General features: G+C 38.1%; 1 protein-coding gene across 1 annotated transcript in view; it reads right to left on the reverse strand.

Annotated features, from left to right (window-relative positions):
- LOC121385816 (E3 ubiquitin-protein ligase TRIM56-like) overlaps window positions 1–20,860 on the reverse strand; it is a 24,699-nt gene extending 3,839 nt beyond the window's left edge. The window contains exons 1-2 of the mRNA XM_041516605.1: window positions 19,750–20,860; window positions 18,391–18,459 (exon numbers count right to left, since the gene is read on the reverse strand). Of these exons, the coding sequence (XP_041372539.1) occupies window positions 18,391–18,459; window positions 19,750–20,860 (1,180 nt within the window). The remainder of the gene's footprint in view (window positions 1–18,390; window positions 18,460–19,749) is intronic.
- Between the last annotated feature and the right edge of the window lie 2,623 nt (window positions 20,861–23,483).

Genomic DNA, 23,483 nt, shown 5'->3' on the forward strand with positions numbered 1-23,483 from the left:
AAAAAATAATTGTAAATAAAAACAAATAATACACACACCAAAAGTTCCACAACACAACCCAACACAACAACAAGGCCACCCAACACACAGATAACACACCAACCCACTGAAACAACCAAAACAAACATAGGCTGGAAGCACCAAGGCACCCACCCCAACCCCCCAAACCCTTGACCACCCCCCAACGTTCACGCCGAAAGCCACCCAACAACCAACACCGCAAAACACACAAGTTTAAAACTTTTATAACCGTGGAGCATACACACCACCGAACATCTTCTACAACGTGGCCCTTGCTATCACTTGTACAGTCCCAGACCAGTCCGGCAACCATACAATAGCGTTAAAGGAGGTGGCTGGTGCTAGAGTAGGGAGGAAAGCGCAATATAAAAAGGGACAACATTTGATGGCAATTAGGGGAAAAGTAGCGAGTCTCCTTCAGTAGTTGAATCCAATAACGACTGGATGAAGGTAAACTAATCAAATGTGCTCTAATGGGTAGTTAAAACGTTTTTGTTTAAAGACACAACACAAACTTTTAACCTTCTATATGTGACGTATATGACTTAATCAAATAGTGGCGACTGCACTTTTTCAGAGAGATGAGTTCATGGCTAGGGTGAAACACCACCACTGTCCATACGGAGACGGTTGGATGTAACACATGAATTAAGGATGGAGTTAACCCTCGGTACACACTATAGTAACGGCCACACACTTAATGGATTTATCGGTCACCGAGGATATCGATACAATTATAATTATGTTCTGAAAAGTTTATGCAATATGGGTATACATGGATTATCGTTAGTTAATTGCCAAATATAGAGTATGTAAGTGGTGTAGTATTAACGAATCTAGAATTCTGGTCAACAAACCTTCAGAAGAAGAACATACTGACAAGACTTCCGGTCTTCAGCGTATCATTGGAGTCAAAGCCAGGACGCATGTCCCGACGTCTGGATATGCATTCTGGGAGACAGAAGTCAATTGCATGGTGCGTGAATCGGCTGAATTAAACAAAGTGATAGCAGAAGTTGGTGTTTGTCTGGACGAGCACTGTGACGATACAGCAGGAATTTTAAAAAACAAACATGCGTGGAATGTTACGGTGGCCAGCTGTAAAACTCACAACAGTATACGTGTATATGCATATTCCAGACAAGAGGAGCTGTGTTGTATTCCTGTGACAGATTTCAAAACTAACTCGCGACTCGAGGTCAGACTCGGGATGTTGGTAGATGTCGACAACGCCACTCTCCACATTATCCGTGTTGACGACAACACATTTCTACACTCCATCCCAAACATCGACGTGTCGCGACCGCTGATGCCGATGTTTAGCCTTCATTGGCGTAAATATTTCGATGTTAAAGTGAGAGTATCATCTGGCACGGATCTCTCAGTGAACCGTGAACTTTTGGTCTTGCTCTCGAGTTTAGTGAAATAAATCATACTGGGAGAGTCGTCAGACCTGAGTCAATACAATTCAAACCTGTGGAACCCGGTGTCAACTCCCACCCAGGGCGAGTTTAAACAAGCCAATGGGGGAGGTGTGACTTCCCGCTCACTAACCAGAAACGATTAACCACTGACCTCTGACCCAGACAGACATTCCAGATAGCTGAGGTGTAGACCCAGGGCGAGTTTAAACGAGCTAGTGGTGGAGGTGTGACTTCCCGCTCACTAACCAGTAACAACTAACCACTGACCCCTGACCCGTACACACATACCAAATAACTGAGGTGTAGACCCAGGGTGTTGGGTATAAGGATGAAAACCAAGTTAAAATGAAGTTGACTAGCGCTGTAGTGTCACTATAACGAATATATAATTTTTACTGAAAATGAGAATAACAGAAGAGTATTGGAGAAAATTTATTTTACAAAGTTTATATAACAACCAAGCAATACTTTTGTTAGCCACAAGTTGTAAGATAAATTGTCTGCAACGGGCACAAGTGTATTATTCTATTTGTTGCATTCCTTTAAGAAAGTCTTTCTTAATATAGTTTAACGGAAAACCACTAAACAGAAACCTTGAGATGGTCGGGTGAATAAAAATAAGAGATTATATCAACACTTAGCTGAACCGGGTGACCACAACCAGAACCCTCATCTACAGTGTCATGAAGTTAACTGTGCTACTAACATTGAATCCCACATTACTGACATTGAATGACATTATGACGTTGAAGGTGACTGACATTTGGTATAAACTACGAAGTAACCCCTTATTTCTTTGTCTCAGTATATGTATATTATTTATATATAATATGTATATTATTTTGATAGTGAAATATCTCTTGCACCAATTTTGAATAGCCCTCTAGCGATAAATATGCAGGAAAGCTACAGACATAGAGCTTTGTGACTTTTATAAATGTTCACATAATGTACAACACGACTAATAGCTATTATTATGTTTGTTCCAATTTTAATAATACCAGAAGAAAAAATGTACTGAAGTGAGAGAGAGAGAGAGAGAGAGAGAGAGAGAGAGAGAGAGAGAGAGAGAGAGAGAGAGAGAGAGAGAGAGAGAGAGAGAGAGTTAAAGTTATTTATAATTTTGCATTCAAAATAAAATTAAATTTTGTGTTCAGTTACTGTTTGTTCTATTGCCATATATTTGGCTTAATTTCAGACATCACTCTTTAACGGGAGCTGTAACTGTGCTCCCCATCACTCCCCTGAGACTAGACCAAGATAATAAGTGTTAGATCCCTTGAGCAGGTGAATAATAATAATTAAATATAGTTCTATAAAATAATAAAGTACTAACGCTCTATATGGTAATGTTTCTGTTGTTTCCCCATATTAGAGGAGCTACTAATCACTCCCCTCAATAATATTATCAGGAGAGCAACTAATCACTCCCCTCAATAATATTATCAGGGGAGCAATTAATCACTCCTGTCAATAATATTATCTGGGGAGCAACTAATCACTCCTCTCAGTAATCTAAATTAGGGGAGCAAGTGATCACTCCAATCAATAATATTATCTGGGGAGCAACTAATCACTCCCCTCAATAATCTAAATTAGGGGAGCAAATAATTACTCCCATCAATAATATTATCTGGGGAGCAACTAATCTCTTCCCTCAGTAATCTAAATTAGGGGAGCAACTAATCACTCCCCTCAATAATATTATCTGGGGAACAACTAATCACTCCCAGCAATAACATTATCTGGGGAACAACTAATCACTCCCATCAATAATCTAAATTAGGGGATCAATAATCTAAATTAGGGGGAGCAACTAATCACTCCCATCAATATTTTTTCTGCTCGTCTGAACTTATTGAAATATATACAATATATATCTCAATCAATTCGTTCTATTCAGCTACGTCTTATAAATGTTAAATCTTGCTTCCTGCGTAGTATAAAATCACGAAAATTAAAGATATGTGTGTGGTGTTTTTTTCAATGTTTACCTTTGCAAAACATTATTATTTTGGTTGAATCTTGGTTGTTGTTGTTGTTGTACTGGTTTTAACATTAGAATACAGTGAACATTTCATTTCCTATTACAGAGTACAATTCAAGTTTCTCCCCTGTAATATATTTTGTGAGTGGTGGGGCAAGGTGGGGGTGGGGGGAGGGGTAGCATAGGGGAAGACGTAGCCAAGTGGTCAAGCGCCCGCCTGATGCACAGTTGGATCAGGATCGATCCTAGATTGATCGCACATTAGGTGAACGCTTTAACACTGGGCTACGTTCCGTCCCAAATCGCGTTGAATATCAAACTTGATCTGTAACAGAACATGATAATGCTACATACCAAATTTCAGCTCAGTATCTTGAGGTATTGTGAAATTGGACCGGACCGACAGACAGACAGATAGACTGACGGACAGAAGGGTGAGGATGAAACGTATTGGGAGGCTACAACCCCCCCCCCCAAAAAAACAAAAACAAAAAACAAACAAAAAAAAACAAACATGGTGTGGTATAATACTGATTTCAACTTTAGTAGTTTAAAACAATGCTTCCAGCTTGCTTTTGTTTATTTGGCCTGTTTTGAAACAATAAATTGTCAGATAACTCATCGACCCATTTAACAGTCACTCAAACTAAGAATATTATATCTATGTAACAAGACAAGACGATACTTTGTTTACACTCAGATATTGCACAACGGTAATAGAGGAATATATACACAAACATTTTGTTACTTACACGTGACAAGATGGTTGACAGTTAATACATTAATTAAAATACATATAAAGAGTCCACGGGAAAAACTATCAGAGTCACATTTCACAGTTTTGAGAAATATTGATTATAAACGTAGATGTTGTATATACGTTTAAAATCCAAGGCATATAAAGGACACTACACACTGTACGATTTTTTTTTGGATGTTACTGATTATATACATCATATAATGTTTTTGTTAATTTTTTTTAAACATGGTATTTGTTTCTATTTATTTTTGTTGGGTGGACATTGATAACTATTTTCTGAAAGTGAATATATATTTGTTTAACAATGAATGCTACAAGAATTAATTTTGTCCTGGTAAAACAACATAACAATTTAACCTGTTTCAAAAATACAAAATGAAACCATACTGTTGATAATTTAGGATAGTAAAAACCTCTACATTTCACAAAAATGTGACTTGGATCATTTTTCCCTATAGTCCTGGCTCTGGGGGGGCAGTTCGCATACATTTCTCTTTTAGAGAGTTAACTTACATTTTCTTGTTCTATATGCCAAGGTCTTCAGAAAAAGTTTGGGTAACACTTCCAGGTTAGTACGTTTTCTCAGCAGAGCACATTTATGATTGTTAGTTGGCCGCGAAAAGGCTAAAATGACGATATTAGAGTTTCATGCAATAAATAATGATTTGACACCCATAGATGATTCGTTTTGATTGGGTGTTACTAACTATATTTTAGCATTATTCATTGCCATAAACCTGGGTTGGGGGTACACAATGAGCTTATTTTACACATGTTTACTTGGAAATCGCTTTCAATTTGAAAGTAGCTCAAAGTCTAATGGCTTCTCAGTCAACCAATACTGTAAGCAGAGTTCCACAAATTGGCCAAAAGTTTCTTCATTGAATGCTCAGAGCAATACAGTTTTCTATTTGATACCTGGAATTGCTGGATGATACCCATGGGGCCCATTGTATCCCTACCCCCTAAAATAAAACACTTTTAGGGCATTTCATCAAATGACCATATCTCCTGAAGTAAGTGCCATAAGAAGTTAATGTTGCAGGCATTAGTTGACCGTAGTCGTACTCAAAGTCACAATATTGCGGTTTCAATTTCAGGGTCGAGATGGCTCTGCAAAGCATGCATGGTGGTATGGGCATTATAGAACGCTCACTTGATATAAGGCAGAATACAATGACTGGTCGGGGGCAGGTTGTCAAGAGAGCTGCCTTTGCTGAAATCTAAAACCTGCATGGAAGTCACAGAAATTTGTGATATAACATTTGTGGTATATCAGCACCTTCACCAAATAATGCGAATCATGGCTGTAGAGAGGGTTGAATATCTTTTCTTGTTACCTGGTAGAGTACAACGGAGTATTTGCGAAATTCAGAAGTATTTCCACGAAGATGACGACAGATTAGTTTCTCCAGAAGACGGAAGACATTTGTTGTTGTTTGAATGCCAGAACGTCTGTTTTGGTAGAGGTGTTCCTGGTTAGATGGAAGCTGTTCAATTGGTACAGTATTGGTGCACTTCCTTCTCTCATTGTCTTTTACTGACGGGTCATCCAAGTGCATGTCGAACACTTGGTCACATCGGCCAAACTGACGATAAACATCAGAAAATGACATGAAAACTCAGAGGAGATCCTGACATTTGGAAAGGCCAGTAAAACGAACCTTACGAACAGTGGCGATGATGTCGATAACAAATGACAAGTTTCTCTGATGTGTATATTCATAGTCCTCAGTCTTGAGATGAGTCTCTAATGCTACAGTCACATATCCACCGATTTGGGATAAGGCGCACATATTGACCCAAATTTCTGGGAAAATTTGCAAAATCTCACGGCGGCCGCAAAGGTGCCGTGGCTATCCTGCGGGCGCCTTGGCATTCTTTCCTCGCCGTAGGGCTCATCGGAAGCTTTTAGTGCTGAGTTAAAAGTTCCTGATGTGTCGTAGAAATTTGTATTGGCCGTAAACCCGTAGATACGTATACAGCATAGCATGGGCCCAGTATGGCCCCTGTAACATTCATACGGATGCCGTACAATTTCGGGCCCCTCAAATCGTACGGCACCCATACAATTTTCAAGATCATCGTACGAGTATCTTACGATGTCCGTGCGAGTCCCTCTCGAGCCCCGTACGATGTGTAAAGATCGTATGGGTATCTCAAGGCTCCTGTCCGACTGCCGTGCGGCATCCATAGGATTATCCTGTGGTACCCTTATAGCTTACCCACAGGCGCCTTGCGATTGGAGTCGATAAAACTTCAAAAGGCACCACGCAGGCCCCACTGAATATGTGACTGCTACACATGGATGCTGCAGACCCCTGTGATACCGAAATCATAAAAATCTGCCGTAGGTAGAAACATTTGTACGTAGCCCGGTGGATATGTGACTGTAGCATAACCCTTTGAGTAGCTGGTTTTTATCTGGGCTGGTCATCATCCCGTTGTTGAATCTCAAAATAATGAAAACCACCAGAAACATGCCACAGCAAACAATCACGAAGATAGCGAAGGAGGTGAATATTGTGGAGAAAATTATTGAAATCGCCCATGATCGTGGCCTCACAACCAAGGACCTTTTGAAATATGTCACTCCCTCTCCTCTCCTGTTCAGTGACAACGATATGAAGACCAACCCACCTCTACCAAAACAGGAGGAAATGCTCTGGCCTTCAAAAAACAAGAAGCTTCTTCTGGAGAAACTAATCTATCGTAATTTTCGTGGAAATACTTCTGAATCTGAATTTTGAAAGATGAGAGCAGGCAATGTGTTATGGTTTACAAAGGCAAAGAAAAAGATCTGGCCCACCTTCTATCATCATATGAAGAAGCTGATCTTCATATACCCCTTCATGTCTTGGATTCTCTTGAGGCAGGACACAAAGTATGTGTCTTAATCTTCATTGATATAGATGTAATAGTCGCCCTGCTCTACCACATCCCCGTATTGCTGCAACACGAACTTAAGGAGCTGTGGGTACGAACTGGAGTGGGAGATGCCACTCGGTAGGTGTGTGTCCCTTCCTACTCTGTTTGACATCCTGAGTCATCAGCACTGTACAGTATTCCCAGCTTTGTACAGCCTTACAGGGTGTGACATCACCAGCAAAGTTGGTACGAAGAAGGCAGCTTTGAAAGCAGAACTGGAGAAGTATATATAAAACTTTGAGAGCTATTCAACCCTCTCTACAGTCATGATTTGCAATGTCGAGTATTATTGGTGAAGGCGCTGACATACCACAAATGTTATACCACAAATGTCTGTGACCTCCATGCAGAGATTTTCGATTTCAGTAAAGACGGCTCTCTCGACAACCTGCCTTCGACCAGCCACAGAATCCTGCCTCATATCCAGCGTGCGTGCTATAACGCCCACACCACCATGCATGGATCACTGAAACCACAACATTGTGGCTATGAGCATGACCAAGGTCAACTAATGCCTGCAACATCGTAGAAAACCCTCGAGGTTATTTGGTAAGTCATATGCTCATACCACAAGTAAATCAGGTCAATTTGCCCTTGCAGGATGGCTGAGGTCAAATGTTATATATTCTGAGCGTGTAAGAAAAAAATCACTCAATTCATGTAAAAAATGTAATTGTCTGATAAGATTAGCTTGAGTTCTGCAGTATTTTTGGTATGTTTGAAACTGTTGCACTCATAATGAAGTAATCTTTAAATAGTAGTATTTAGGACAGTTATCAATGATAAATAATGATAATTCATGAAAGGTTCATTTGTACTATATTAAACACAATGTAAATGCCTGCTGTTTTTAATGATTGAACTTCATCCTTTATTAATGTGGACTTTTTGATTAGATAGGGGTTTTAATTATTATCTGGGATATGGTAGGGAGGATGAGGGGTGCAGAATATGTGTATTTGACTCTCTTTTTTTAAGTGTCACTTGGAATGTTCTTCTATATGCGAAGTTATGTCTCATTCAGTATTCTGCGGCCATTTTGGACGCCAAAAATTACAGTAATGGTACCAATCAATTATTTGGGGTTAAAAACATATTTATAGACACAAAGATTAACTTTTTGTGACACCTACTTTAGGAGATATGGTCATTTGACGAAATGCCCTAAAAGTGTTTATTTTAGGGGGTAGGGATACAATGGGCCCCATGGGTATCATCCAGCAACCCGAGGTATCAAATGGTAAACTGTACTGCTCTGAGCATTTAATGAAGAAACTTGTGGCCAATTTGTGGAACTCTGCTTACAGTATTGGTTGACTGATAAGCCATTAGACTTTTAGCTACTTTCAAATCGAAAGCGATTTCCGAGTAAAAATATGTAAAATAAGGTCATTTTGTACCCCAAACATAGGTTTATGACAATGAATAATGCTAAAATATAGTTAGTAACACAAAAACAATTGAAATAAATCAAAATGAATAACCTATGGGAGTCAAATAATTATTTATTGCATGAAACTCCAATATAATAATTTTAGCCTTTTGGCGGCCAACCAAAAATCATAAATGTGCTCTGCTGAGAAAACATACTTAACCTGGAAGTGTTACCCAAACTTTTTCTGAAGGCCTTGCATATAGAACAAGACAATTTAAGTTAACTCTCTAAAAGAGAAATGTACGTGAACTACCCCCCCCCCCCCCCCCCCCCCCCCCCCCGAGCCTATACTACTAGGAATTTTCATATACAGAAACATATACATACATCATCAAACTTAACATCGTAATAATTTACAAATATGATATATATACATATATACATATATACATAAATACATACATACACACATGCGCGGACTACATGTTCGCTTCAGGTTCTACTATACCAAATAAATTGTCACAGGCGACAATGTTAACGTTTGTAGTTAAAAACACTATATGCAATATATCAACCAAACTATGACCAGCAGATATGAATACTTCAACCTCACCCACAAAGTATTAACAGAAGAAAGTGGAATCTTGCGTGACTCATTTTCCATATAGCCGGATGTTATATAATCAAACACTCCTAATTTGGCATAAAATTGTAGTCCTTAGATTTACAGATACACCTTATATATTTCAAGCACACGGCTGCTTGACAGAGAGGTAGATGCAATTAATTTACATACATTACTCCCATTTATCACCAGTGGTAGAACTGGTGGTATTAACGGCTCTTTCACCAGTTGGATGCATCTCGAATCTCCATATTGCTCAGTATATTTAAACATTTCCCCATACTAGTAGTTATCAGTGTATGGGAGATATCCATGCTCATCATTATTTGATATGCTCATTAGATTATTTTATATTTTAACAAATAGCCATATTTATCACTATGCTACATGTGTATGTCTATTGTTATATGTTAATGACATGCTATTTAAAGGCAAAAAGATAAAAGTTTGTTTTGTTCAAAAGTTTAGTTTTGTTTAACGACACCACTAGAACACATTGATTACACTGATTTATTAATCATTGGCTATTGGATGTCAAACATTTAGTAATTTCGACATATAGATTTATAGCAAACCCGCTACATTTTTCTATTAGTAGCAAGGTGTCTTTTATACGCACCATCCCACAGACACGATAGCACATACCACGGCCTTTGATATACCCGTCGTGGTGCACTGGTTGGAGCGAGAAGTAGCCCAGTGGGCTAGGCCCCGCCCTGTTTTGTTGAAGGACACCACAATGATTAATTAATCATCAGTTGTTGGATATCAAACATTTGGTTATTCTGACACGTACTCTTCAGATGATATGCACTACAGTTTCCCATTAGTAGCAAGGGATCTTTTGTATGCACTTTCCCACAGAGAGAACAGCACACACGTCGGCTCTGGTTGGAAATGTAAAATCACAATCTGAGAATAGGTCCACCATGGGGATTCGATCCTTCGACCCGAGCACATCAAATGAGCGCTCTGACTGTTAGATCCCTCCCCATACAAAGGTGGAAAGTTAGTGTGTTTGCACCATTAGAACACATCAAGTGAGCGCTCTGACTGTTAGATACCTCCCCAAACAAAGTGGAATGTTAGTGTGTTTGTACCATTACAACACATTGATTCGATCCTTCGACACGAGCACATCAAGTGAACGCTCTAACTGTTAGATCTCTCCCCATACAAAGGTGGAACGTTAGTGTGTTTGCACCATTAGAACACATCAAGTGAGCGCTCTGACTGTTAGATCTCTCCCCATACAAAGGTGGAATGTTAGTATGTTTGCACCATTAGAACACATTGATTTGTTAATCATCGGCTATTGGAGGTCAACCATTTGGTACTTTTACATATACAATCCCAGTCGAGGCATGGGATTATTAATCCAGATACCGACTCCAAACCCTGAGTGAGTGCACCGCAAGGCTTAATGGGTAGGTGTAAACAACTTGCACCGACCAGTGTTCCATAACTGGTTCAACAAAGGCCACGGCTTGTGTTATCCTGCCTGTGGGTAGCGCAAATGAAATATCCCTTGCTGTCTGTCGTAAAAGAGTAGCCTACGTGGCGACAGCGGGTTTCCTCTAAAACAGTGTCAGAATGACCATATGTTTGACGTCCAATAGCCAATGATAAGATAAAAAAAATCAATGTGCTCTAGTGGCGTCGTTAAACAAAACAAACTTTACTTTTTTGTGACATATACAATGAGAGAGGAAACCCGCTAAATTTGTTCATTTGTACTAAGGGATCTTTTATATACACATATGCACAGACAGGATAAGACATACCACGGTCTTTGATATACCAGTTGTGGTGCACTGGTTAGAACGAGAAATTGCCCAATGGGTCCACCGACGGGGATTGACCCTGATCCAACTGTGCGTCAGGCGGGCGCTTGGCCATTTGGCTACGTCTTCCCCACGCCTACCCCCATCTCGCCCCACCCCTCACAAACTATATTACAGCGGAGAAACTTGATTAGTACTCTGTAATAGGATATTTCACCGGTGATCACAGTTCCAGTGTTTCGGGTTTTCTTTACGACGTAATTAATATTTAGCTATAAATACAGACAGATATTTTAGACGGACTGAAAGATATTTTATTTAACTCACACAGTAATACAATGTAATATAAAATATAGGAACTAAGAGAGACTATCAGTATTAAAATAAAAAAGAACGTATATAGTATATAAAGAACACACATACAAGGATACATAACAATTAAAATATAAAGATCTAAGTTAAGAGCATCATAGCGTCCGACGACAGGTTAACATAAAACACGGACAGATTAATATGGAATACAATTATGGAATCAAAACATGATCCCCTTCCAGTCTCACGCATTTTCATTATTCTATTCTCTAAACGCTCTTTCTAAACAGTAGGTAATATATCCGTCATTATATTTTAACAAATCTTCATATTTATCCGTATATTTTACTATTTGCCCATACTAGTAATTATTAGTACATCATATATTATGTCACATGTCCATACACACGGTTATCACTGTTTGATATGTGCACAAGAATATGTTATATATTAGCAAATATTCATATTTATCATTATGTCATATGCCTTCTAGTATATTGTAATTGCATCCTATTATAAGAACCAAAAGTTAAAGGTTTGGTTTGTTTATCGACACCACTAGATCACATTGATTAATTAATAATCGGCTATTTGATAATTCGTGTATGTAGTTTCCAGAGGAAACCCGCTATATTTTTCCATTAGTGGCGAGGGAGGATCTATATGCACTTTCCCACCGACACGACAGCACATACCACGATCTTTGATGTACTAGTTGTGGTGCACTGGTTGGACGGGAATCAGATAATGAGTCCACCGAGGAGGCCAGCACTGTACGGACTGTTTGATCGCCCCCTTACGAAGTTGAACAGTTAAACTTTGTTTTGTTTAACGACACCACTCGAGCACATTGAGTTATTAATTATCAGTTATTGAATATCAAGCATGTACATTTAGAGAGGAAACACGCTTCATGTTTGCGTTAGTAATAAGGGATATTTTATAATCGCCATTCCGCAAACAGGATAGCACATATAACGGCCCTTGATATACGACGGATATCGATCTACAACCAACTAATCAAGCGAGAGCTTTACCACTTGGCTACGTCTCCCCACCCCACCCCCACCTCAACCCACCCCTCACAAAGTCCATTACAACAGAGATAGTTGATTCGCTCTGCAGTAGGAGATGAAATTTTCACTGTATCCTAACACTAAACATAATATGACAACAAAATTAATATTTTGCAAAGGTAAACATTAAAACACGCGCGCGCGCCCGCACGCACGCACACACACATTTTAATTTTCGTGATTTTTATACAACGCAGATTTAGTATTTATAACAAATGCTGAACAGAAAGAATTGATTGAGATATTAAATGGATATTCATTTTAATATGTTCAGACGCGCAGCAAAGTGAGTGATTAGTTGCGTCCCTCCCCGTCAAAGGGACATTCCTGAGTTTGCTGCATTGTAAGATGTTTCCGACTAATCATATATTTCTACGATTAAACTTACATGTTAAATATATTTTCTTGTTTAGAATAATAGTGTCTGTATATTCAATGTGTTTCTGGCCGTCTTAATATTTGTAAGAAGCCTAAACTGGATTTTATTTTCAAGTAATTTCGTATGTACGAAAAAATATATTTTAGAAAATAAAATGAAATTAAACCTAGTACAAATATCAGAACGATCAGAAACACGTTTAAATACAGCCACTAATATTTTATGCAGAACAAATTTGTTTGTTATGTAATTACAATCGTTATAAAGTCTCTGTTAGTCGATAACATCTTAAAAATTACAGCAAACTCAAGAATGTCCATTTAAAATACAAATATACAGGAATAAAGGTACACAAGCCACTCCATACGGAATTACGAGAGACTGACATTAATACCTTAAATAAAATCTATATATAATTTTATACACACACACACACACCAAATAATTATTACATAATATAAAAAATTAAAAGAATAAAAAGGGACTTGACGTGAGTTAAAGGAGGACATCATTTGTTAAACATATTAAAATATAAATAATACAAATTTAAGAATACAACAGTGCCCGACGTCGTGCTAAAATTTAAAAATAGGGTTAAAAACTAAATCTTTGAGGGGAGTGATAGTTGCTCCCCTAAGTTAGATTACTGAAGGGAGTGATTAGTTGTTCCACTTAGATTCTTGAGGTGAGTGATTAGTTGTCCCATAGCTTAGATTATTGAGGGGGAGTGTTGAATATCTGCTCCCCTAACTTAGATTATAGAGGGGAGTGATTAGTTGCTCACCTAACTTAGATTATTGAGGGGGAGTGCTGAATAGCTGCTCCCCATACTTAGATTATTGAGGGGAGTGGTTAGTTGCTCCCCTAACTTAGATTATTGGGGGGGGGGTTTGAATAGCCGCTCCCCTAAATTAGATTATTGAGAGGAGTGATTAGTTGCTCACCTAACTTAGATTATTGAGGGAGAGTGTTGAATAGCTGCTCCCCTAACTTACATTATTGAGGGGAGTGGTTAGTTGCTCCCCAACTTAGATTATTGGGGGAGTGTTGAATAGCTGCTCCCCTAACTCAGATTATTAAGGGGAGTGATTAGTTGCTCCCCTGATGATATTATTGAGGGGAGTGATTAGTTGCTGCCCTAACTTAGATTATTGAGGTGAGTGATTAGTTGCTCCCCTGATATTATTATTGAGATGAGTGATTAGTTGCTCCCCTGATATTATTATTGAGGTGAGTGATTAGTTACTCCCCTAAATTAGATTATTGAGATGAGTGATTAGTTGCTCACCTGATAATATTATTGAGGGGGTGATTAGTTGCTCCCCTAACTTAGATTATTGAGATGAGTGATTGGTTGCTCCCCTGATAATATTATTGAGGTGAGTGATTAGTTGCTCCCCTAACTTAGATTATTGAGATGAGTGATTAGTTCATCTCTTGATAATATTATTGAGGGGAGTGATTAGTTCCTCCCCTGATATTATTATTGAGATGAGTGATTAGTTGCTCCCCTGATATTATTATTGAGGTGAGTGATTAGTTACTCCCCTAAATTAGATTATTGAGATGAGTGATTAGTTGCTCACCTGATAATATTATTGAGGGGGTGATTAGTTGCTCCCTAACTTAGATTATTGAGATGAGTGATTGGTTGCTCCCCTGATAATATTATTGAGGTGAGTGATTAGTTGCTCCCCTAACTTAGATTATTGAGATGAGTGATTAGTTCATCTCTTGATACTATTATTGAGGGGAGTGATTAGTTCCTCCCCTCATAATATTATTGAGGTGAGTGATTAGTTGCTCCTCTGATAATATTATTGAGGTGAGTGATTAGTTGCTCTCCTAACTTAGATTATTGAGGTGAGTGATTAGTTGCTCCCCTAACTTAGATTATTGAGGTGAGTGATTAGTTGCTCTCCTAACTTAGATTATTGAGGTGAGTGATTAGTTGCTCCCCTAACTTAGATTATTGAGGTGAGTGATTAGTTGATCCACTAACTTAGATTATGGGGAACCAATTAACACATTACCATATAGAACGTTGGTACTTAATTATTTTATAGTACTATTTATTATTATTATTATTATTCACTAGCACGAGGGATCTAACACTTATTATCATGGTCTAGTCTTAGGGGAGTGATGGGGAGGACAGTTACAGCTCCCGTTAAAGAGCGATGTCTGAAGTTAAGCCAAATATATGGCAATAGAACAAATAGTAACTGAACACAAAATAACTTTAACAGTCTCTCTCTCTCTCTCTCTCTCTCTCTCTCTCTCTCTCTCTCTCTCTCTCTCTCTCTCTCTCATTTTAACACATTTTTTGTTCTATTATCATTAAATTGGAATAAACATAATAGTCGCTATTAGTCGTACATTATATGAATATTTAAGAAAATCACGTTAAAGTCGCTTTCCTCCATATTTATCGCCAGAGAGCTATTCAAAATTGGTATAAGAGATATTTCACTATCAAAATAACATACATATTATATATACATAATATACATATACTGAGAGAAAGAAATAAGGGGTCACTTTGTTTTTAAGACCAAATGTCAGTCACCTGCAACGTCTTAATGTCTGTATAAAGTACACAGATATAATATTGGATTCAATGTCATTAATGTAGGATTCAATGTCAGTAATGTGGGATTCAATGTCAGTAATGTGGGATTCAATGTCATTAATGTAGGATTCAATGTCAGTAACACAGTTAACTTTTTCAGTTAGTGTTGGTATAAAAATTATTTTTACACACCCGCCCTGTTGAGGCTTTCAAATTAGTGTTTTGCCTCTAAAGGATGTAAGAAGCCGAAATTGGATTTTGTCTTCAAAGAATTTTGTACGTACGAAAAAAGGATATTTTAGAAAATAAAATGAAATTTAAGCTAGTACAAATATTAGAACGATCACAAACACGTTTAGTATACAGCCACTAATATTTTATGCAGAACAATATAGTTGATATAATCAAAAAGTATCCGTTAGTCGAAAACATCTTAAAAATTGCAGCAAACTCAGGAATGTCCCTTTAAACTATATTAAGAAATACTTTTTAAAGGAATGTAAGAAATAGAATAATAAACTTGTGCCCGTTGAACACAATTTATCTTACAACTTGTCGCTTCCAAAAGTATCGCTTGCTTGTTAGATAAGTTTCGTAAGATAAATTTTCTCCAATACTTGTGTGTTATTCTCCATTTACTTCTGTCAGATTCAGTAAAGATTATATATTCGTCATAGTGACACTACAACGCTAGTCAACTTCGTTTTAACATGGTTGTCATGCTTATGCCCAAGTACGCCGTCCTGGACCTACACCTCAGCTACCTGGGATATCTCTATGGGGTCACTGGTTAGCTGTTACTGGTTAGTGAGCGGGACGTCACACCTCCCCCATTGGGTCGTTTAAACTCGTCCTGGGTCCACACGTCAGCTATCTGGGATGTCTGTCTGTGTCAGGGGTCAGTGGTTAGTTGTTACTGGTTACTCAGCGGGAAGTCACACCTCTCCCATTGGGTCGTTTAAACTCGCCCTGGGTGGGAGTCGACACCGGGTCCTACAGCTTTGAATTGTATTGACTCAGGTCTCACAACTCTCCCATTATGATTTATTTTACTAAACTCGAGAGCAGGACCAACAGTTCACGGTTCACTGAGAGATCCGTGCCAAATGATATTCTCACTTTAACATCAAAATATTCAGGCCAGCTGACATCAAACATCGGCATCAGCGGTCGGGACACGTCGATATTTGGGATGGAGTGTACAACTGTGTTATCGTCAACGCGGATAATGTGGAGAGTGGCGCTGTCTGTGTCTATCAACAGCCCAAGTCTGACCTTGAGTCGTGAGTTAGTTTTGAAATCTGTCACAGGAACACAGCAAAGCTCCTCTTGTCTGGAATAAGCACATAAACAGATACTGTTATGAGTTTGACAGCTGGCCACCATAATACTCCACGCATGTTCGTTATAAAAAATGCCTGTTGTATCGTCACAGTGCTCGTCCAGACAAACACCAACGTCTGCTATCAGTTTATCTAATTCAGCCGATTCATGCACCATGCAGTCGACTTCCATCTCCCAGAAAGCACATCTAGACGTCGGGACATGCGTCCTGGCTGTGACTCCATGGAAACACTGCATACCGGAAGTCTGGTCAGTATGTTTTACATCTGATGGATTGTTGACCAGAATTCCAGATTCGTTAATACTACACCACTCTCGGTTTATCTTCTGTGCATCATACTCTATATTTGGCACTGTGAAAAAGAAATTAAATAAGAAAAAATGTAAATATAGAAATATTTCTTATTTATAAGCACAGTTTTACTATTTATGGAGATAAAGAATATTTATAAAAATAATACATGTATAATATTGCATGTCGGATTTAATTATACTTATCAGAACATAATTATGATTGTATCGATATCTCGGGACAGACTAAAGACGTTAATTTGTGGCCATTTACTAGTGTAGTGAGTTACCTTTTAAATCGGTGTTACCTACGTCTTGTATGACGTGTGTGTTACCTACGTCTCGTATGACGTGTGTGTTACCTACGTCTCGTATGACGTGTGTGTTACCTGGCCGTGACCTACTCTATGAAACAAAAAAGTTTGTTTTGTTTAACGACAGCACTAGAGCACATTGATTTACTAATCATCGGCTATTAGATGTCAAACATAAGGTAATTTTGACACAGTCATAGAGATGAAACGCGCTACATTTTTCCATTAGTAGCAAGGGATATTTTATATGCACCATCCCACAGACAGGATATCACATACCACGTCCTTTGATATACCAGTCGTGGTGCACTGGCTGGAACGAGAAATAGCCCAATAGGCCCACTGGCGGGGATCGATCCTAGACCGACCGCGCATCAAGCGAGCGTTTACTCTATGAAAAGTCATCCCACTTTTTATTAAGTCATCTATCAAAATGACAAGTAAAAGTTAGTTTTGTTTATCTACACAACTGGAGCACATAGTTATGAGAGGAAACTCGTTACATTTTTCCTAATGCAGCAAGGGATGTTTTATATGCACTTTCCAACATACCACGCCCTTTAACCAGTTGTGGTGCACTGGTTGGAACGAGAAAAAGCCCATTCATTTGAATGAATCCACAGAGGTGGTTCAATCCTGCGACGCAAGCACCTCAAGCGAGCACTCAACCCACTGAGCAAAATCGTGTTCCAAATAGCAGGTAATGCAGGCATGCGATAGCACTCACTCAGGCACGGTGGAAACAATTAGATATAGGTGGAAGTTTCTAGGGGGTTCGGGGGTATGCTCACCCGTAATTTTTTTTTAAATAGTTGTCTTGAAATGCAATTCCATACATTCTGCAAGTAAAATGCGTCTCTGCCTTATGATATACTACCAATTATTGGGAGGGAAGTGGGTGACTAGCAGCTCGTCATGCCTTTCATTTGATAAATTCAGAGAAGCAAATAAGATCTGGCCCCGTGCTTATAAACCTGAAAGTCTAGACTTTAATAAAGTCCAGACTTTAACGTCATGGCAACGCCATTCAAATAGTATTACATTAAAGTCTGGACTTTAAGTCTAGACTTTAAGTTTTATAAGCACGGGGCCTGGTTTCAGTTAGAAAGGAAGTAGACTTTCTGTTATCCATGTTTACTCAATCCAATACCTGAATAAAGTGTCCATGTTTGTACAGGTACACGTGGACCTTACTTACAGAGAAGTGTTCTGTACTGTTCTGACTGTCCATCAACAGGGAAGAGGATTCTTTTCATCACATCCTCGTCTGAAACAAATATATAAATATAGGTGAGACTGGTCTAACGAACACCTGTATATAATGGTCACCTATACATAACGGGCACCATAAATCCAGCCAAATGCATTTCCTTCTTTATTTTACCTGTATATAACAGCCACCAAAATGTTCAATACGGCCACTATGTTTTGACCAAAATGAATGGTTGAACCTGCTATAACGGCCACAAAATATAGTGGCCACATGCTATTTTGTCCAAAGATCAGTTGAACTTGTTGTAATGGTCACAAGATATGGAGATATTTTAAAATACTAGTTTTCGTATCAGGTAATATAACCAAGAAATATGTTTTAATCTAGATTAACTAATGTACTTCTTTGATTAACCTTTTGTCTTTTATAGGTACATTTCATCAGGATAATTGTAATTAATACGTTTCCCACACCTATATATACATTTTAAAGTGATTTCTTCATTAGTATACTTCATTAAGAAATGTCAGTCATGACTCTTAGAGGGGCATTCCTGATTTTACAGACATTTAAACTTCCCCCTGGCTAACAAGGCTTTTAATGAATAACATTGGATATTAATTATAGTTTCTTCCTCAGAATATTAATGTTTGTACACCATGTGTTTCTGGTATTCCTAATGTTTATTGTAGCTTAAACCAGGCTTGTTTTTAACATGTAGGAAATTATTGAGGGCAAAATCCAGTTTGATATACTAACTTGACTTTTGGGGTCTGGTGTTGACCCCTTTCGAAATATGCCCATATACACATGTATTGGTCACAATATAAAGTAATTGATTTACTCAACACTAAAATGCTATTTAGCCATGACACATAACAAATTGAGACAGTCTGCCACTATGTTTGTTCAGCCATTACACATTGTCAATGTTGCCCTTTTCTGGTTGTATAATGATTTCTCATTTGCAACCTTGCAATAATAGAGTGACTTTCAACAAAAAGTGTTCAATTTATGCTGAATAATATTTTTATGTGGTAAACATATTTATATTTCCTCTCTTATGTTACATTTATGCATTCCACTTTAGAAATTGTTTTCATAGTAAACTATTTCATGTGTTTCTATTTGCTTGTGTAACACATCCACCTGTCTACAAAGTCACATCGGCCAGGTCTCTTGCATGGCTGTTATATACAGGTTATAGTGTGTGTGTGTGTGTGTGTGTGTGTGTGTGTGTGTGTGTGTGTGTGTGTGTGTGTCCTTGCCAGCTGTCATAAAAATAGCAAGTTTAATAACAGAAATTATCATTTAATAATTTATTGATTTTGTCTTAATCAATACCTTCGTTGTTGTTGAAAATAATTCCATTCCATATTGCACCAGTTTTCTCGATAATTTTCTCAATCTGCTTGAACGTGTCATCGATGGTAACCTCTTGTATAGGAATATCAACCAGTTCCGGACCTTCCATCACAGAGTGAAGTTTGTCTTCAAGGGTCTGAGCCATTTCTATAAAGTCTGCAGCTCGTGCGAATTCCACAGCTTGCTGGCAGTGCAGAACATGGTCCGCCTTGTGGACTTCTGACTGTCCGACCAACTTCATCTGCTCGTTTCTGTCAGCTTTTTGTGTTTCTATGTTTGAAATGACCACTTCTTTCATCTCTTTTCTTTTCTCAGACAACTTCTGAATAATCTGTTCATAGGAATCATCAATATATTTACAAATATTTTCTTTCATCGAATCTAGAGTTGCATTTTGTTCAGAAAGTCTTGATGTATACTTCTGTGCTCTGTCTGATGAACTTTGAATATCTTTCAGTGATGTTTTCATGTGGTCCATCTTTGCTTCATATACATCTTTGAGATCCAATATCTCATGGTCTCTATGAGAGACATGAACACACGATGAACAGATATCAGTTGCACAATTCTTGCAGTATAGATCTAAAATCATGCTGTTGTGTTTTTTGCACGTATCTGTCTGGTGAAAATAGTCATCATGAGGCATATTAACCAATTCTTTAATCCAAATAGTCTTGTGGTCCTTTAGCATTGCAAATTTTTGATGATACGTTGCACATCCTTTGCACATAAATTCCTGACAGTCCAAACAACGCATTGTTGCCCTTGAACTGTCAGGACATTCATAGCACATAATTTCATCCACCTTGTTTTTCATTGTAAGATATTCAACTAAATTCCTCAATACCTTGTTTTGTGGAAATGTTGCCGATATGGTATTCTGAACAGGCCAGACCTGCCGACAGTTGGGACATCGTACTCCAGTCGGTGACTTCTCCCAAATCGACTCCAGACATCGGCAGCAGAAACTGTGGAAGCACGGCAAGATACGTGGAGATTTGTCCTGATTGTCAAAAGACTCCAAACAAATCTCACACGTGATCAACTCGTCACGTATCTCAAGCAGTGGAACAACACTGCTTTCAGCCATTTTGGTTCGAGTTGGTTAATCACTTGAATAGTAAAATGAATAACATGCTGTCAACTACTGCCTACTACGCTGTACAACTGTTCTATATTTTTAACGGCTGCATGTTCCGTCTACACCTAAAATAAAAAGTGCATTATATATATATATATATATATATATATATATATATATATATATATATATATATAGCTATATATATATATATATATATATATATATATATATATATATATATATATATATATATATATATATATATAAAGGTTATTAGAATGAAGTGTATCGGATGAATATATAAAAAGATAGAATTTCACAACGTTTTAATGAATATATAGATATAGATATAGATATAGATATAGATATAGATATGTATATGTATATGTATATGTATATGTACTAAACAAAAAAAATAGGGGAACTCTAATAAGAATTTATAGTTGCCAAAATTGTAAGGTATATTAGCTGTGGGGAATGGTTATATGATAACAGTGAATTAATTGGGCAAACATTACAACCAGTAGTTCAGTATTACAGTAGGTTTTATGACCACTAAAGATCTTGAAGGAGTATTGGGTCAGAAGTTAAATTTGAAAGTTGATGTTTTTTATCAGTAAATTGCAAATTCAAACAATAAAAATGAGTAAAAACTAAACAATAACAACTGTATGATTAACAGAATGAAAATACTAGAGAGAGGGAGAGAGAGAGAGAGAGAGAGAGAGAGAGAGAGAGAGAGAGAGAGAGAGAGAGAGAGAGAGAGAGAGAGAGAGAGGGAGGGTGGGAGAGAGAGAGAGAGAGAGAGAGAGAGAGAGAGAGAGAGAGAGAGAGAGAGAGAGAGAGAGAGAGAGACAGAGAAAGAGAAAGAGAGAGAGGGGGAGGATGGGAGAGAGAGAGAGAGAGAGAGAGAGAGAGGGGGGAGGTTGGGAGAGAGAGAGAGAGAGGGGGGGTTGGGAGAGAGAGAGAGAGAGAGAGAGAGAGAGAGAGAGAGAGAGAGAGAGAGAGAGAGAGAGAGAGATATGGACACCCACCCAATCAACCCCCTAGTTTCTAATCCCGACACCACCTTTGTTCATGCAATTCGAATGTGTTTAAGCCTATCCATATATCTGGTTTTTTAATTACATTACACAACGAACACTGACCGTATGTGACATACTGTGACACTGCCACGTTTTTAAACACTAAGACATATCTTTGGCTATTATAGCCGTTTTTGATAACTGAAATCATACTTTACTTAGATTTTTATGGTTTACATTATCAATTTCCGTACATTCGAATACGTTTTGGTCTTCCTGGTGTTTTTAATATCACAACATGTATATGTCATTTTTCATATGCGTCTGAGAAGTAACAGTTATACAGTCGAGTTTTAGTCTATTTTTAGAGGGTATTTCACCATTTCAAAGTCACAGACTCGTGTTTCACTCAATTGTAACTTTATCCAAATGTGTTACAGGTTTGTAGATTAAATACATTTAGTGTTAATTTCCACGTGTTGAAACTAGCGTCTGTCCCTTTAAGTTACAATTCTTTTTGAAGGTAAATATATATGAATGAAATGGTCATAACAAAGGGCGAGACGTAGCCCAGTGGTACAGCGTTCGTTTGATGCACGGTCGGTCTGGGATCGATCCCAGTCGGTGGGCCCATTGGACTATTTTTCGCTCCAGCCAGTGCACCACGACTGGTATATCAAAGGCCGTGGTATGTGTTATCCTGTCTGTGAGATGGTGCATATAAAAGAACACTTCCTGCTAATCGAAAAAGATTAGCCCATGAAGTGCCGACAGCGGGTTTCCTCTCTCAATATCTGTGTGGTCCTTAACCATATGTCTGACGCCATATAACCATGAATAAAATGTGTTGAGTGTGTCGTTAAATAAAACATTTTTATTTATTTCTTTCCTTCCATTAGCACATACCACGGCCTTTGATATACCAGTCGTGGTGCACTGGCTGAACTGAAAAATAGCCCAATGGGCCCACCGACGGGGATCGATCCCAGAACGACCGCACATCGAGCGAGCGCTTTACCACTGGGCTACGGCCCGCCCTCACACGGAAGGAAACAAATGCACCAAAAAATTTAAAAAACAAAAAAACATTTAAAAACAAAATTTGTCCTTTGAGTTTAAAATAATAAACTTCATTTCACGTTCCAGCTAGTGCACAACGACTGGTTTATCAAACATTAAAAAAGCAAAACTCTTAAAAAAACAAACACAAAAATAAAATAAATAAATACATTGTTGTTGAAAAAAAACTCGATTTCTCGTTTCAGCTGCAACTGATATATCAAAGGCTGTGGTATGTGCTATCCTGTCTGTGTGGTGCGTCATTCAAAAGATCCTTTGCTGTTAATGCGGGCAATGTAGCGGGAATCAACGTTATCCAATATTACACATCCAATAGCCAATGATTACTAAATCAATGTGCTCTAGTGGTGTCGTAAAACAAAACAAACTTTAACTTTAACTGTTGGATAACCTGGGAGGAACGTAGCCCGGTGGTTAAGTGATCGTCTGATGTGCGGTCAAACATTTGGATGTCAAACATTTGGTAATTTTGACGTCTGGTCTTGGAGATAAAACCCGCTACATATATTTTTTTTTTTCATTAG

Source organism: Gigantopelta aegis, chromosome 12, assembly GCF_016097555.1.
Source record: "Gigantopelta aegis isolate Gae_Host chromosome 12, Gae_host_genome, whole genome shotgun sequence".
In the NCBI taxonomy this organism is placed as follows: domain Eukaryota; kingdom Metazoa; phylum Mollusca; class Gastropoda; order Neomphalida; family Peltospiridae; genus Gigantopelta; species Gigantopelta aegis.